The sequence below is a fragment of the Coccidioides posadasii genome, chromosome 3 (genome assembly GCF_018416015.2).
Source record: "Coccidioides posadasii str. Silveira chromosome 3, complete sequence".
Taxonomy (NCBI): domain Eukaryota; kingdom Fungi; phylum Ascomycota; class Eurotiomycetes; order Onygenales; family Onygenaceae; genus Coccidioides; species Coccidioides posadasii.
The window spans coordinates 1,591,722-1,602,677 of NC_089409.1; the positions used below are offsets into that span (position 1 = coordinate 1,591,722).

The following is a 10,956-nucleotide window of genomic DNA, read 5'->3' on the forward strand; positions in this document are numbered from 1 at the left end:
CACCCTCGAAGAAGTGTGAGTCGTACGGATGGAACGGTGTTTTCTGTAGAATTGTGGGGTCGACCCTGCACAGTATGGTTTCTATCACACCAACCGTCCCTTGCGCAGAAGAATCTCTTTGTTTCACTCAGCGCCAATCAGTCGACCACATGGGAAAGCATCGCATGAAAAAAAAGCGAGATCGGGACTGTTGAGCTACATTTATGCTGCGAGCTGCGCCGATTTTCGGTGGCAATCCCGACGGGCGGGAGCGGAGGTGGCGTTGGGTCGGGAAAGAAAATCGGAGAAAAAACATACAAATTTCCCTTCGTTAGGGAGTACATCGCAGGGAGTTGAGCCACCACCATCGAGAGAGATAGTGGTTTTGAAGACAGCGTCCGGAGTATGCTTCTCTACTTTTAGCCACGGATTTTCTGAGGCTGATCGAGTGCTCCGCAAACACTCTTTGGGATTGCATACATACATGCATTGGTACCTACCTTAGTGGCTTGGTCCGCGGAGACTGCCTTGACTTTCCAACTCCGCACCCGCTCGCCAGTTTTGGAATAGAGTTCCGACTAGCTCTGCTTCTCATTGGCGTTTCAAAGGAGCGGGCGCTATGACCGGCTGCAATTACAACGTAACGCATGGCAAGGGGGCACGTGGGCGGAACCTTGACGGACGGACGAGAGCCACCATTTGTTGAATTTGGAGAACTGCGTCCTGGGATGAAACAAATTGAGGTCATTGTTAAACCGATTCACCCGCTAGCTGCCCAATTGAGGCACTGGGCTCACGCTTCACATTGCTTGAGATTCTTAGCACCTGCATGGTGTTCTCGGGGATGGTGGAAGACGTGGGAAGGAGCCGAAATAGTTTGGAAGACATGGCTTGTACGGAGTACAGAGTACGTAGCACATAGATCACTCCGGAATGTTATTTCCTACGTAACTACGGAGCACGGAGTGCTCCGTACAATACGTTCCTTCGCCATTGTAGCGTGTTGAGGCTTTTTGCCTGCCGACCTCGTGGGAAGGCCCGGAATTCGCCAAGAATTCCCGCCAAGCCTTCCGCTGTGTGGCGACGGCCGAGACTTCTCCTCCCCATGCCCGTCAGCCTTTTCATGACGTTGCCCTGCACTCCACTCCGCGACCTGATTGGGCGGCATTACCGGAGTGGGTCTGAGGGCGGTGATCAGCAAGCGGGGCCATCACGTGGTTGATAAGTAATCAGCCAATGGGGAGCGGGCCTCGGAGGAAAGGCGGAACTAACGGAGCGAGGTGGGAGTGCCAAGATATTTCCGAAAGCGGTGGAATTCCAAGGTGCATGGGAGGCCTGTTCAAACAATCGAAGTGTGGGTGGTGAGACCAACGAAGTATCTGGAAATTTCATTGAGGAAGGATAAAGAGCTGGCGAGAATACTACCGGAGAGGTAGAATGGATTTTACAAACACCGGGTTGGCAGGAGAAACGGGACGACCGAGGCGGACCTTCAAAGAACATTCCAATCAGGATATCTTTTATACGTTATAAGGTTCCTAACAGCCAAGGGTCGCAGGTGTTCCAAAATTCACGAAGGTTTCTCCCAACGAATAAACATTGGCAAAACCTTATTGATCATAAGCGACGCCATGGGTGGCCAACCCGAGTGCCTGCAAGGACAAAGGATGGTGGCCCTTTTTTTGGCCGGTGGGAAGGTGATGGCGTTCTTGGCTAACTCTTGGGCCGAGCGTTTGGGACGGACCAAGACAAAATGATGGAATATTTTGTCTAGGAAAAATCTCAAACGATGCGGAGAGTGGTTAATTTATATATCCCAGGTACCTCCCCGTTGAAACCTTGACTCATTTGTTTCCCAGATCAGTCCACCTCGGCACATATTCTGCCTCAAGCGTTCTCTGATAAGAGAGTTGGCATATTCCGTATCCTTTTTCTTTTTCCTGACGATAACTCAACCAAGTCCTTCTCTCCATAGGACGGTATAGCGAGAGCTCGGGTTCTTCGTCCATAGACATTCCGTTTTGGATGATAGGTGGCGAACGCATTACCGTCCCGCGTCGCTATTTTGAGACCTGAGTCACCTGTTTTGCGCCCAATACCACTCGAATGGGTGTATTAACCCCCTATCCTTCGGCTCAACGGAAACTGCATAACCCTTTTCCTCCCCTTGGACCATTCTTTCCATCATCTTCGTCTTCCTACGGATAAGGACACTCGCTGGCTCGGCGAACGTTCTTTCCTACCATTCCACCTAAACTCCCAAGGAAACTTACTCCTGACACTGATATAAATCCGACTGCCGAGAGAATCAAATAACACGACTAGACTGGGCCTGAGTTTCGTTATGCCTTCCCGGAGCAACGATGGCTCAGCAAAACAGGAGTATGAGCGACACCCGTTTCTGCTTCCTGTCGATATCCTTGTTCAATATCTGCAGACAAACCTTGAAACCGGTCTGACTGGCGATGCAAAGATTCAAGGACTTCAACAGAAATATGGCCCGAATCGCTTGCTGGGCGAAGGGGGCGTCAAATGGTACACCCTGCTTGGAAAGCAGGTTTCAAATGCAATGATATTAGTAAGTTCGACCCACTAGTATTCCATGCAGTTTAATTCCAATTTTCAAATACCGTCCAGTCACAGTTTGTTTTCTTTTGGTGAGGCTCGAAGCAATCTTCCCTCTGTGATGTTTATCCCTCGCCTTCTCTAGTTCAGAGGGCTTTTTAAGGCGAGGGAATGTAGCATGGCAGATAGATTCAGTGCAATGGAGACGCACATTATAGCGAATTCTGAACGAGGCTCCCAGACCACAAGGGGCTCCCGTTTAGACTGTATACAGTTCTGTTTCTATTCTCTGTTATCATATCCTTGGAAACAGTTGTAGTAACTTTGCGACGGAAATAGGTCCTCGTCCTCGCAATGGCCCTCGCCTACGGCGTTTCAGACTATGTTGAAGGAGGAGTTATCACTGCCGTCATCGTGGCGAACGTGGTTATTGGCTTTTATCAAGAATTTCAGGCGGAGAAGAAAATGGACTCCCTCCGCTCTCTCTCTTCTCCCTCCGCAACCGTAATCAGAAATGGTCATGAAATCACTATTCCATCCGGAGACGTTGTTCCCGGAGACATCGTTCAAATTAAAATGGGGGACACCGTTCCCGCCGATATTCGTCTCTTCGAAGCCATGAATCTAGAATGTGATGAGAAGATTTTAACTGGAGAAGCCATTCCAGTCGCAAAGGACGTCGACTTTAGCACTAGCGGCGATGAAGTCACAACCGGTGTCGGTGATCGTTTAAATATGGCTTACTCCTCTTCGACGGTCACAAAGGGGAGAGGTCGCGGAATTATTGTCTTCACTGGAATGAACACCGAAATCGGTAAAATTGCCCAGTCTATGCAGGGAAAGCGTCGCAAACCCGGTCGCTCAATGTCTCGGAAAAAGTATGGCACTTTTCAGCCAGTGAAAGGAGGCGCCTTGCGTATCTGGGATGGAATCGGCAAGTTTCTTGGCCTTACTGAAGGCACTCCGCTGCAGATCAAATTAAGCAAGCTGGCCTACTCACTCTTCGGGTGTGCTATTTTGCTCGCTATCATCGTGTTTGGCGTTAACGAGTTTGACGTGACGAACGAAGTTGCAATCTATGCCATTTCCACAGGTGAGTAGCCCGGTAATATGGATTGATTGTGCTCTAGCTAACTATCAAGGCATTGCTATTATCCCTGAGTCGTTAATCGCTGTCTTAACAATCACGATGGTTGTTGGTATGACACAGATGAGGAAACGAAGAGTCGTAGTGCGTCAACTCAGTGCCCTAGAAGCTCTGGGCGGAGTGACGAATATTTGCTCTGACAAGACGGGAACTTTAACCCAAGGGCAAATGGTTACTCGAAAAGCCTGGATTCCGGGTGTCGGAATGTACACGGTGCATAAGTCGAATGATGCCAACAACCCGACTCGCGGAACCATCAGTATCAGCGAACCACCTGCATCAAAGCAGGAGGCCGAAGCAGAGCAAGAGCGCAAACGCACTGAGCAGGACCGTCTTCGTAGTACTGCGGGTCTAAAGTTTAACGTCCCTCCGGAGAAAGAGGAGCGGGATAAACGGAAACAGGATGAGATGCGCTACGAAAAGAATGGCACGAGCGATGAAGATGACGATGAGAAGGCGGCTAGCATTCCCGACGTTGTTCCTGAGTTACAAGCGTTTCTAGAATCGGCAGCATTATGCAACTTGGCTAGCCTTCGTTTTGATAAAGAATCGAATCAATGGCAAACGATGGGCGATCCGACGGAGATTGCGCTGCAAGTGTTTGCGCATCGATTCACGTTTGGAAAACCAACTCTTGAGAAGGAGAAAGGCTGGAAGCAACTGGCTGAATACCCCTTCGACAGCAGTGTGAAACGGATGTCTGTCATCTACCGATGTGGTGACGGTCCAGAAACAGTAATTTTTACCAAAGGAGCCGTTGAGAGAATCTTGGACCTTTGCACCTCCGTCGGAATTGGTGAATACGAAGAGCCCATGGATGCTACGACCAAAGAGAAGATACTCAACCAAATGGATTTCCTTGCGGAACAAGGCCTGCGGGTTTTGGCTATTGCAAGAAAAGCCGGACCAAGTAACTTTGAGCCGCATATGGAAATTCCACGGGATCAAATTGAAAGTGACTTGACGCTTCTCGGCCTTGCCGGCTTGTACGATCCACCGCGATTGGAAACAAAGGATGCCGTGAAAGGTATGTTTGTCAATCTCGTCCCCCTTTCCATATCCTAAGCTCAAATGCTAATTCTTGTGTAGAATGTACCATGGCCGGTATTCGTGTCCACATGTTGACTGGCGATCATCCATCAACCGCAACTGCTATCGCCAAGGAAGTCGGAATTATCCCTCGCAACACAGGAAATCTTTCTGCTGAAGAAGCAGCTTCCCTTGTTAAAACAGCGGCCCAGTTTGACGGCATGACTGATGAAGAGATTGATGCACTGCCGGCCCTTCCACTGGTCATCGCTCGATGCGCGCCGGATACGAAAACGCGAATGATTGCTGCTCTTCATCGCCGAAAACGATACTGTGCCATGACTGGTGATGGCGTAAATGATGCGCCTTCCCTTCAGGCTGCCGATGTTGGGATTGCGATGGGCATGGGTGGTTCAGATGTGGCCAAATCTGCGTCGGATATTGTGCTGACTGACGACAATTTTGCAAGTATCGTCAACGCCATTGAAGAGGGTCGTCGGATGTTTGAAAACATTCAGAAGTTTATCCTGCATCTTTTGACATCGAATGTTGGCGAGGTTGTTCTGCTCATCGTCGGTCTCGGGTTCAAAGACAACACCAACATTTCTATCTTTCCGCTATCACCCCTTCAAATCCTTTGGATCAACATGCTGACCTCGTCCTTCCCTGCATTTGGTCTCGGCCGCGAGAAGGCGGATGCAGCCGTGATGCACCGTCCTCCACACGATACAAAAAAGGGTGTGTTCACATGGCAAATCATCGTTGACATGCTCATATACGGCGTTATCATGGGTGCTTGTACCTTGCTTACCTTTGTCATTATCATCTATGGTGTTGGCGATGGTAAAGCATCACTTGGTGTTGACTGCAACCGTACATCCAGCGATGCCTGCGCAACTGTATTCCGAGCCCGCGCAGCAGTTTTTGCAGAGCTCACATGGCTTATTCTAATTTCTGCTTGGGAATTCAAGCACTTCCGGAACAGCATGTTTAATCTCGATCCACTGCGCGTGACTAGCGACGAACGACCCACGACCTTTCCGTTCTTTCGCGATGTTTGGGAGAACCAGTTCCTGTTCTGGGCTGTTGTCATCGGAGCAGTATCTGTCTTCCCAGCAGTATACATCCCAGGCTTGAATACGCAAGTCTTCAAGCATCAAGGTATTTCTTGGGAATGGGGTCTTGCATTTGGTTCGGTGTTCGTCTTCATTTTAGGCGTTGAGGCATGGAAATTGGTAAAGCGCCGGACAGGTTGGTTCGCATCAGGCGAGGATTATGGAGGCGCAACTGTCACGGGCTTCAGAAGACGCTGGCCAAGCCACGAACTCGGCCTGAGACAGGGATTCTTCACCTTTGCGAGGACCTTAACCAGAGGAAGCGAAAAGAGCGCTGGTGGTTTTATAAGTTCTAGGTCTAGTATCAGCGGAAGGGAAATGCAGAGACGGAACACTGAGAACGAAACCGTCAGGCCCGCCGAGCAGGTCTAAAGATTCCGGCATTGTGGCATGTTTGCATGGCTGAGTGAAGCCACCTGAAAAAGGCTGGTAGTGTCGTATAGAATCTTGATATTTATTTGTTTTCGAGAGTTAAATTTGAATGTAGTTAGCTATCGCGTTAAATGTCAATGACAATTACTCGGTATTAAATTATGACCGAGCTTCATGGATTGCGAGGTTGTCTGATGAGCATCGATGCTGTTGTGAGTCGGATGAGTCAGCAAGTCATAGTGCGTTTTTCTTTTTTCTTTTTTCTTTTTTTTTTTTTAATCAACCATCAAGCACATGAATTCAGCCACCGTCCCTAAATGCAGATATTCCGTACATCGTTTAATTATTCATATGATAACTATTAATATAGGCTATTCTAAAATGAAATTTCTCTTTTCCCAATGAACCGATGACGGCTCCATTGGACGAGACAAGAGACTCTGCGACAAGTCAGCCGAACTTTGATCTGATTCCCCAGACATATAAGGCATTGAAAACGGGGCCTTACCGTGTAATCCGTGGCAGGGACACCGACCCGATTATCTGGATTTCGAAGCTTGAAATGCCGTACCATAACGGCCAGGATCACTCCAAGGTTGACGTATGCGAACTTTTCGCCGATGCAGCGATGCCTTCCTGCACCAAACGGGAGATATGGGCTCTTGGTTCCCTTTATGGTCACTCCGTAACCGTAATCAATCTTCTCGTCGGCTTCTGATGGTTCGATGACGCTGAACCAACGGTGAGGGTTCCACTTTGCAGCATCCTTGAAGTGATCTTCACTGCGTGCGGTGAATCCGGGAGCCGAGAGCAAAATATGCGATTCCGGGATGACTAGATTTGTCCCCGGAACGGCCATGGTGTTCTTGGCCTTTCGCATGATGGAGTGGATTGGGGCATGCAGACGCAATGTTTCTTTTATGACCATTTGACTGAAGCTCAACCGGTCAATGTCACCTAACGTGATCGATTTAGACGGTCCGAAGACTTGAACCTGCTCTTGATATAGGCCTTCCATAACCTCAGGGTGTGCGGCTAACTGCAGAATTGCCCATGCGCTTATTGCGGATGACGTGTGCTGTCCAGCCATAAGAAGTGTGATCATTAAATGAGCGATTTCTTTATCTGGGAGAGCAGTGCCATCCTTGTACACGCAATTATCCATCAAATTCCAGAGCATATCATGTCCACGTTCTTGTCGACTTATACGACGTTTCTTGATGATATCCATATATACGTCGCGCATCTTCTTGTGGGCTGCATCACGCTTCCGATTATGTGACAATGGAGCCCATGGAAGCAAGAAGTTGATTGGGGTAAACCCGGAATCCAAGTCATGATAATAGTTCGCAAACGAGCTGTCCAGCTTGCTGCGAACTTCCTCACCCTGTAACGTCCGAGCCGCCGTTAAAATGGTAATTTCGGCCATGACTTGAGCAACATTCATCGTCCCCGATTCGCCTTTGAAATGAGGGGATGAGGCGATATATTGCTCTACTTCATGTTGGATTAAGGGCACGTATGAAGCAAGAGCTTCACTACTGAGACCAAACTTGATGAACTAGGAACCTATGTCAACTATTGAGCTCAGATATCAGCAAGAAGAAGGGAGTGATCAACCTTTTTCTGTTCCATAAGCTTTTGATTTGGGCAGTCATAAATGACGCCTGAGCCAAACACTGGCGTTGTAAGAGGTGAATACACTTCTTCAGCGTTCACGTCCTGCAGTTTGCCGTTTAGGATGAACTCGTTTCCTTTAACCCCCAGATATACAGTGACTTTGCGGCCTAGCAGGACGAAGGTGAAGATGTCACCGTACTAGCACGGGAGACTGGCTCATCAGGTAAAGGTCGGGCTATAATGAGAGTAAAACGCAGGGCGCACGAACCTTCTCTCGACAGGAAGTGAAAAACCGGTACGGATCAAGCCCATAACTAATTGCACTACCAATGAAAGGCACCCAGTGGAATACAACAGGAGGCTTAGCACCACGGCGAGGCGCAAATTGACGCAGAAGATTTCCGATGAAAATCGACAAGACGCCAATTATCACCACTGTTGGTAGCAACTGGACGGTAGGAGAGGGGAAAGGAAGCGACTCCATGGCGAACACATGCCTTAGCTACCAAATGAATATAACACTGGGAGGGCTTCATATTAAATATCATTCGGTATTTGAATCTACGTGCTACAGAGCCATTTGTACTAATGTTGATATCTAACAGTACTTGCTGCGCTGGGCATACTCATTGGTTCCAGCGATTTTCAGCAGGCTTCAAAATTGTTGTGTTCTGGCGCCAGCCGGATAGCCCTATATCCGGGCTTCGCCAGCTTCACTAATTACAGAACCAGAATTGATCTACGCCTATGCCGTCGCACTTCATACCTGTACGAAGTACGAAAGTACGGTACATATACGGTGTTGCGAGGGTGGCAGGGCCAGTCAGTCTTTGCGATCTTATTACGGAGGATGGTGATATCTCCACCTTAATCTTCAGGTCCTCGTCATCCGGTTGCTATTTGCTGCTCCGAGCTTTGAGACTTATTTGATCCTTGGACAGTTTGCCGCCCGCGCCGCCACGGGGGATCCGGCCTTGCGAGTTCCTTTACGGAGTACTCCGTGTAGTTCCCTTCTGACACCTCGCTTGGGCTGATCTCAGCTTGACTTTCCTTCACTGCATTATTTCAGTTCTCCGACCACAGCAATTCCAATGTGACGTATTTCTAGAGCGCTAGTGACCGTTGCCATGTCTTTGCCCTCCCTCCGTGGCGTAGATAATGTTGGTGGCATCGAGCATTCACCAGGTCAGAAATGTGAAAACTACACCCTGGTCTGGACAGGTCACTTTAGTAGCTTCATATCTGGGATATGCTTCCATAAGCCTATGTGCTTAGGCCGTTAAATGTACCCGCGATTCCGGTCAGTATTCGGTGTAATTATCATTCGATTGCTTGTGAGAACGGAGTATCGCGTATCCCACAGGATGCTGCATTTCTGGACACGATTATCCAAGGCCTGCGGAGACACTTCGCCTTCGACAGTTCAATAGAGGACAGAAACTCAATCTACCCCCCCAAAAAAAAAAAAAAAAAAAAAAAAAAAAAAAAAAAAAAATCGCCCAGTTAACCTGTTAAGTCCGCAGCTGTGGCCATCGAGCGCGACGCGGCCAAAGATGGAACGTTGTTTGTCGTGCTGCCCGCGGGCCGCTCCTTGAATCGGATAAATATTGATCCATAGCTACATCCGCCAGGGGATTTTCGAAGCACGGCAAAGGCTCAACGGCAAGGCTTCATTCTTCGGAAGCTATCAGTTCCCCTTTTCCCAGCTCGTTGAAATCAATACCTCCAGAGGCATTAACCGAAATGACGCCTGATCTCCGCGCTGCGGCCGCGCGCAATCTCTCTTTGCTCCTCCGCCACGCTCCCCGCCGCACAACAGCACAGTTCTTCCGCCATCATTCCACTACGCAATCGTCTGTATCATCCGATGAATTGACTCATTTCGCATCTCTCGCCAGTAGCTGGTGGGACCCTCTGGGTCCATCGCGCATTCTGCACTTGATGAATCCTTTACGACATGAATTTATAGCCTCCTGTCTCTCAGAAGGAAAACCTGGAGTACCTGATTCTGCCGAAAAGAATGGCAGGCAAGAAGAGGAAGTAGAGAAGCCTGGATTGAGATATCTAGATATTGGATGCGGCGGAGGAATATTTGCCGAATCTCTCGCGCGAACAATCCCACTCAGCTACTCGACCTTTTCCACACAGACAAACGCCTCCTCTCTCCTCGCCATTGACCCTTCCCCAGTCATGATTGAAATTGCCCTCTCCCACGCCCGCAAAGATCCCACTCTTCATTCACACCTCCAATCCGGAAAATTTAAATACAAAACCACCACACTTGAGTCCCTCGTGTCACGTTCTACGCCGTCATCGTCCTCAACAATGCCCTCCGCACCACCACCCCCCACCACCAACCCATCAGATTTCGACATCGTCACTATCTTTGAAGTCCTCGAACACGTAGACCCATCCACCTCCTCTCCGCGCCAGTTCATAGAAAACTGCCTTCGCCTCGTCCGACCAGGCGGATGGCTCATCGGCTCCACTATCGCCCGCACGTGGCCTTCATTCATCGTAAATCAGCTCCTTGCCGAAGCCCCTTGGCCCATTGGCGTTGTTCCGCGCGGCACACACGAATGGAGCAAATTCGTGAACGTGGACGAACTACGAACCTGGTCGAGGTCGGTTAGAGTGGAGGAGGAAGGGCTTGAGTCTGGTGTTTCTACTAGAGGGCCGCCGAGGTATCTTGATACCAAATGGAAATGTGTTGGGGCAGTGTATTTGCCTGGGATAGGATGGAAGTTGGTTCCAGGGTCGGAAGAATGGGGAAATTATTTCTGGGGTATACAAAAGCTGAGGTGATCATTTGAAACAAAAGTAACACTTTCCTTTCTTATCAAGCATATATTTGTACTCGAGGTCGTGAAGGATACTATGATAATATATAGAACAAGCGAAAGCATATTTAGCGAGCAATAGAAACAAAATCTCCATCGCTCGATAGGGATCACATTTATCGCCAATCAAGTCCTGAGATCCAATCAAAATCAATATTAAATGGTATTAATAGTGTTATCAAAATGGTATCAAAGTCACTACAGGGTACAAGTCTAAAAAACCAAACACAAAAAGGAAAACAAAAAAAAGAAAGTGAACCTTCGCATAATTACATTGTCTCGTCTTAAA

At 48.7% G+C, this 10,956-nt stretch overlaps 3 protein-coding genes across 3 annotated transcripts; 2 read left to right on the plus strand and 1 right to left on the minus strand.

The window, feature by feature from the left end:
• The first annotated feature begins 1,405 nt into the window (after positions 1-1,405).
• On the plus strand, positions 1,406-6,333 carry ENA1 (Na+ ATPase). The gene is made up of 4 exons (XM_003066401.2): positions 1,406-2,557; positions 2,884-3,637; positions 3,687-4,718; positions 4,781-6,333. The coding sequence occupies exons 1-4, from the start codon at positions 2,324-2,326 to the stop codon at positions 6,205-6,207; spliced, it is 3,447 nt and encodes a 1,148-aa protein (XP_003066447.2). The 5' UTR covers positions 1,406-2,323; the 3' UTR covers positions 6,208-6,333.
• Positions 6,334-6,389: 56 nt separating this feature from the next.
• ERG11_1 (Lanosterol 14-alpha-demethylase) lies at positions 6,390-8,342 on the minus strand. Its single transcript, XM_003066400.2, has 4 exons — positions 8,096-8,342; positions 7,828-8,025; positions 6,716-7,768; positions 6,390-6,647 (listed from the first exon to the last, which is right to left on the minus strand). The coding sequence occupies exons 1-4, from the start codon at positions 8,309-8,311 to the stop codon at positions 6,579-6,581; spliced, it is 1,536 nt and encodes a 511-aa protein (XP_003066446.2). The 5' UTR covers positions 8,312-8,342; the 3' UTR covers positions 6,390-6,578.
• Positions 8,343-9,570: 1,228 nt separating this feature from the next.
• On the plus strand, positions 9,571-10,698 carry COQ3 (Hexaprenyldihydroxybenzoate methyltransferase, mitochondrial; the record flags this gene model as incomplete). Its single annotated transcript, XM_003066399.2, has 1 exon — positions 9,571-10,698. One exon carries the CDS (start codon positions 9,571-9,573, stop codon positions 10,630-10,632), a length of 1,062 nt encoding a protein of 353 aa, XP_003066445.2. The 3' UTR covers positions 10,633-10,698.
• Positions 10,699-10,956: the final 258 nt, after the last annotated feature.

Excerpts from the sequence above, each read along its gene's own strand:
- ENA1 (XM_003066401.2), top strand. The coding sequence starts at position 2,324 with ATGCCTTCCCGGAGCAACGATGGCTCAGCAAAACAGGAGTATGAGCGA. Across the intron at positions 2,558-2,883 it reads TTTCAAATGCAATGATATTA|GTCCTCGTCCTCGCAATGGC; the intron begins GTAAGTTCGACC and ends CGACGGAAATAG. Across the intron at positions 4,719-4,780 it reads AACAAAGGATGCCGTGAAAG|AATGTACCATGGCCGGTATT; the intron begins GTATGTTTGTCA and ends ATTCTTGTGTAG.
- ERG11_1 (XM_003066400.2), bottom strand. The coding sequence starts at position 8,311 with ATGGAGTCGCTTCCTTTCCCCTCTCCTACCGTCCAGTTGCTACCAACA. Across the intron at positions 8,026-8,095 it reads TCACTTCCTGTCGAGAGAAG|TACGGTGACATCTTCACCTT; the intron begins GTTCGTGCGCCC and ends CTCCCGTGCTAG. Across the intron at positions 7,769-7,827 it reads AGCTTATGGAACAGAAAAAG|TTCATCAAGTTTGGTCTCAG; the intron begins GTTGATCACTCC and ends ATAGGTTCCTAG.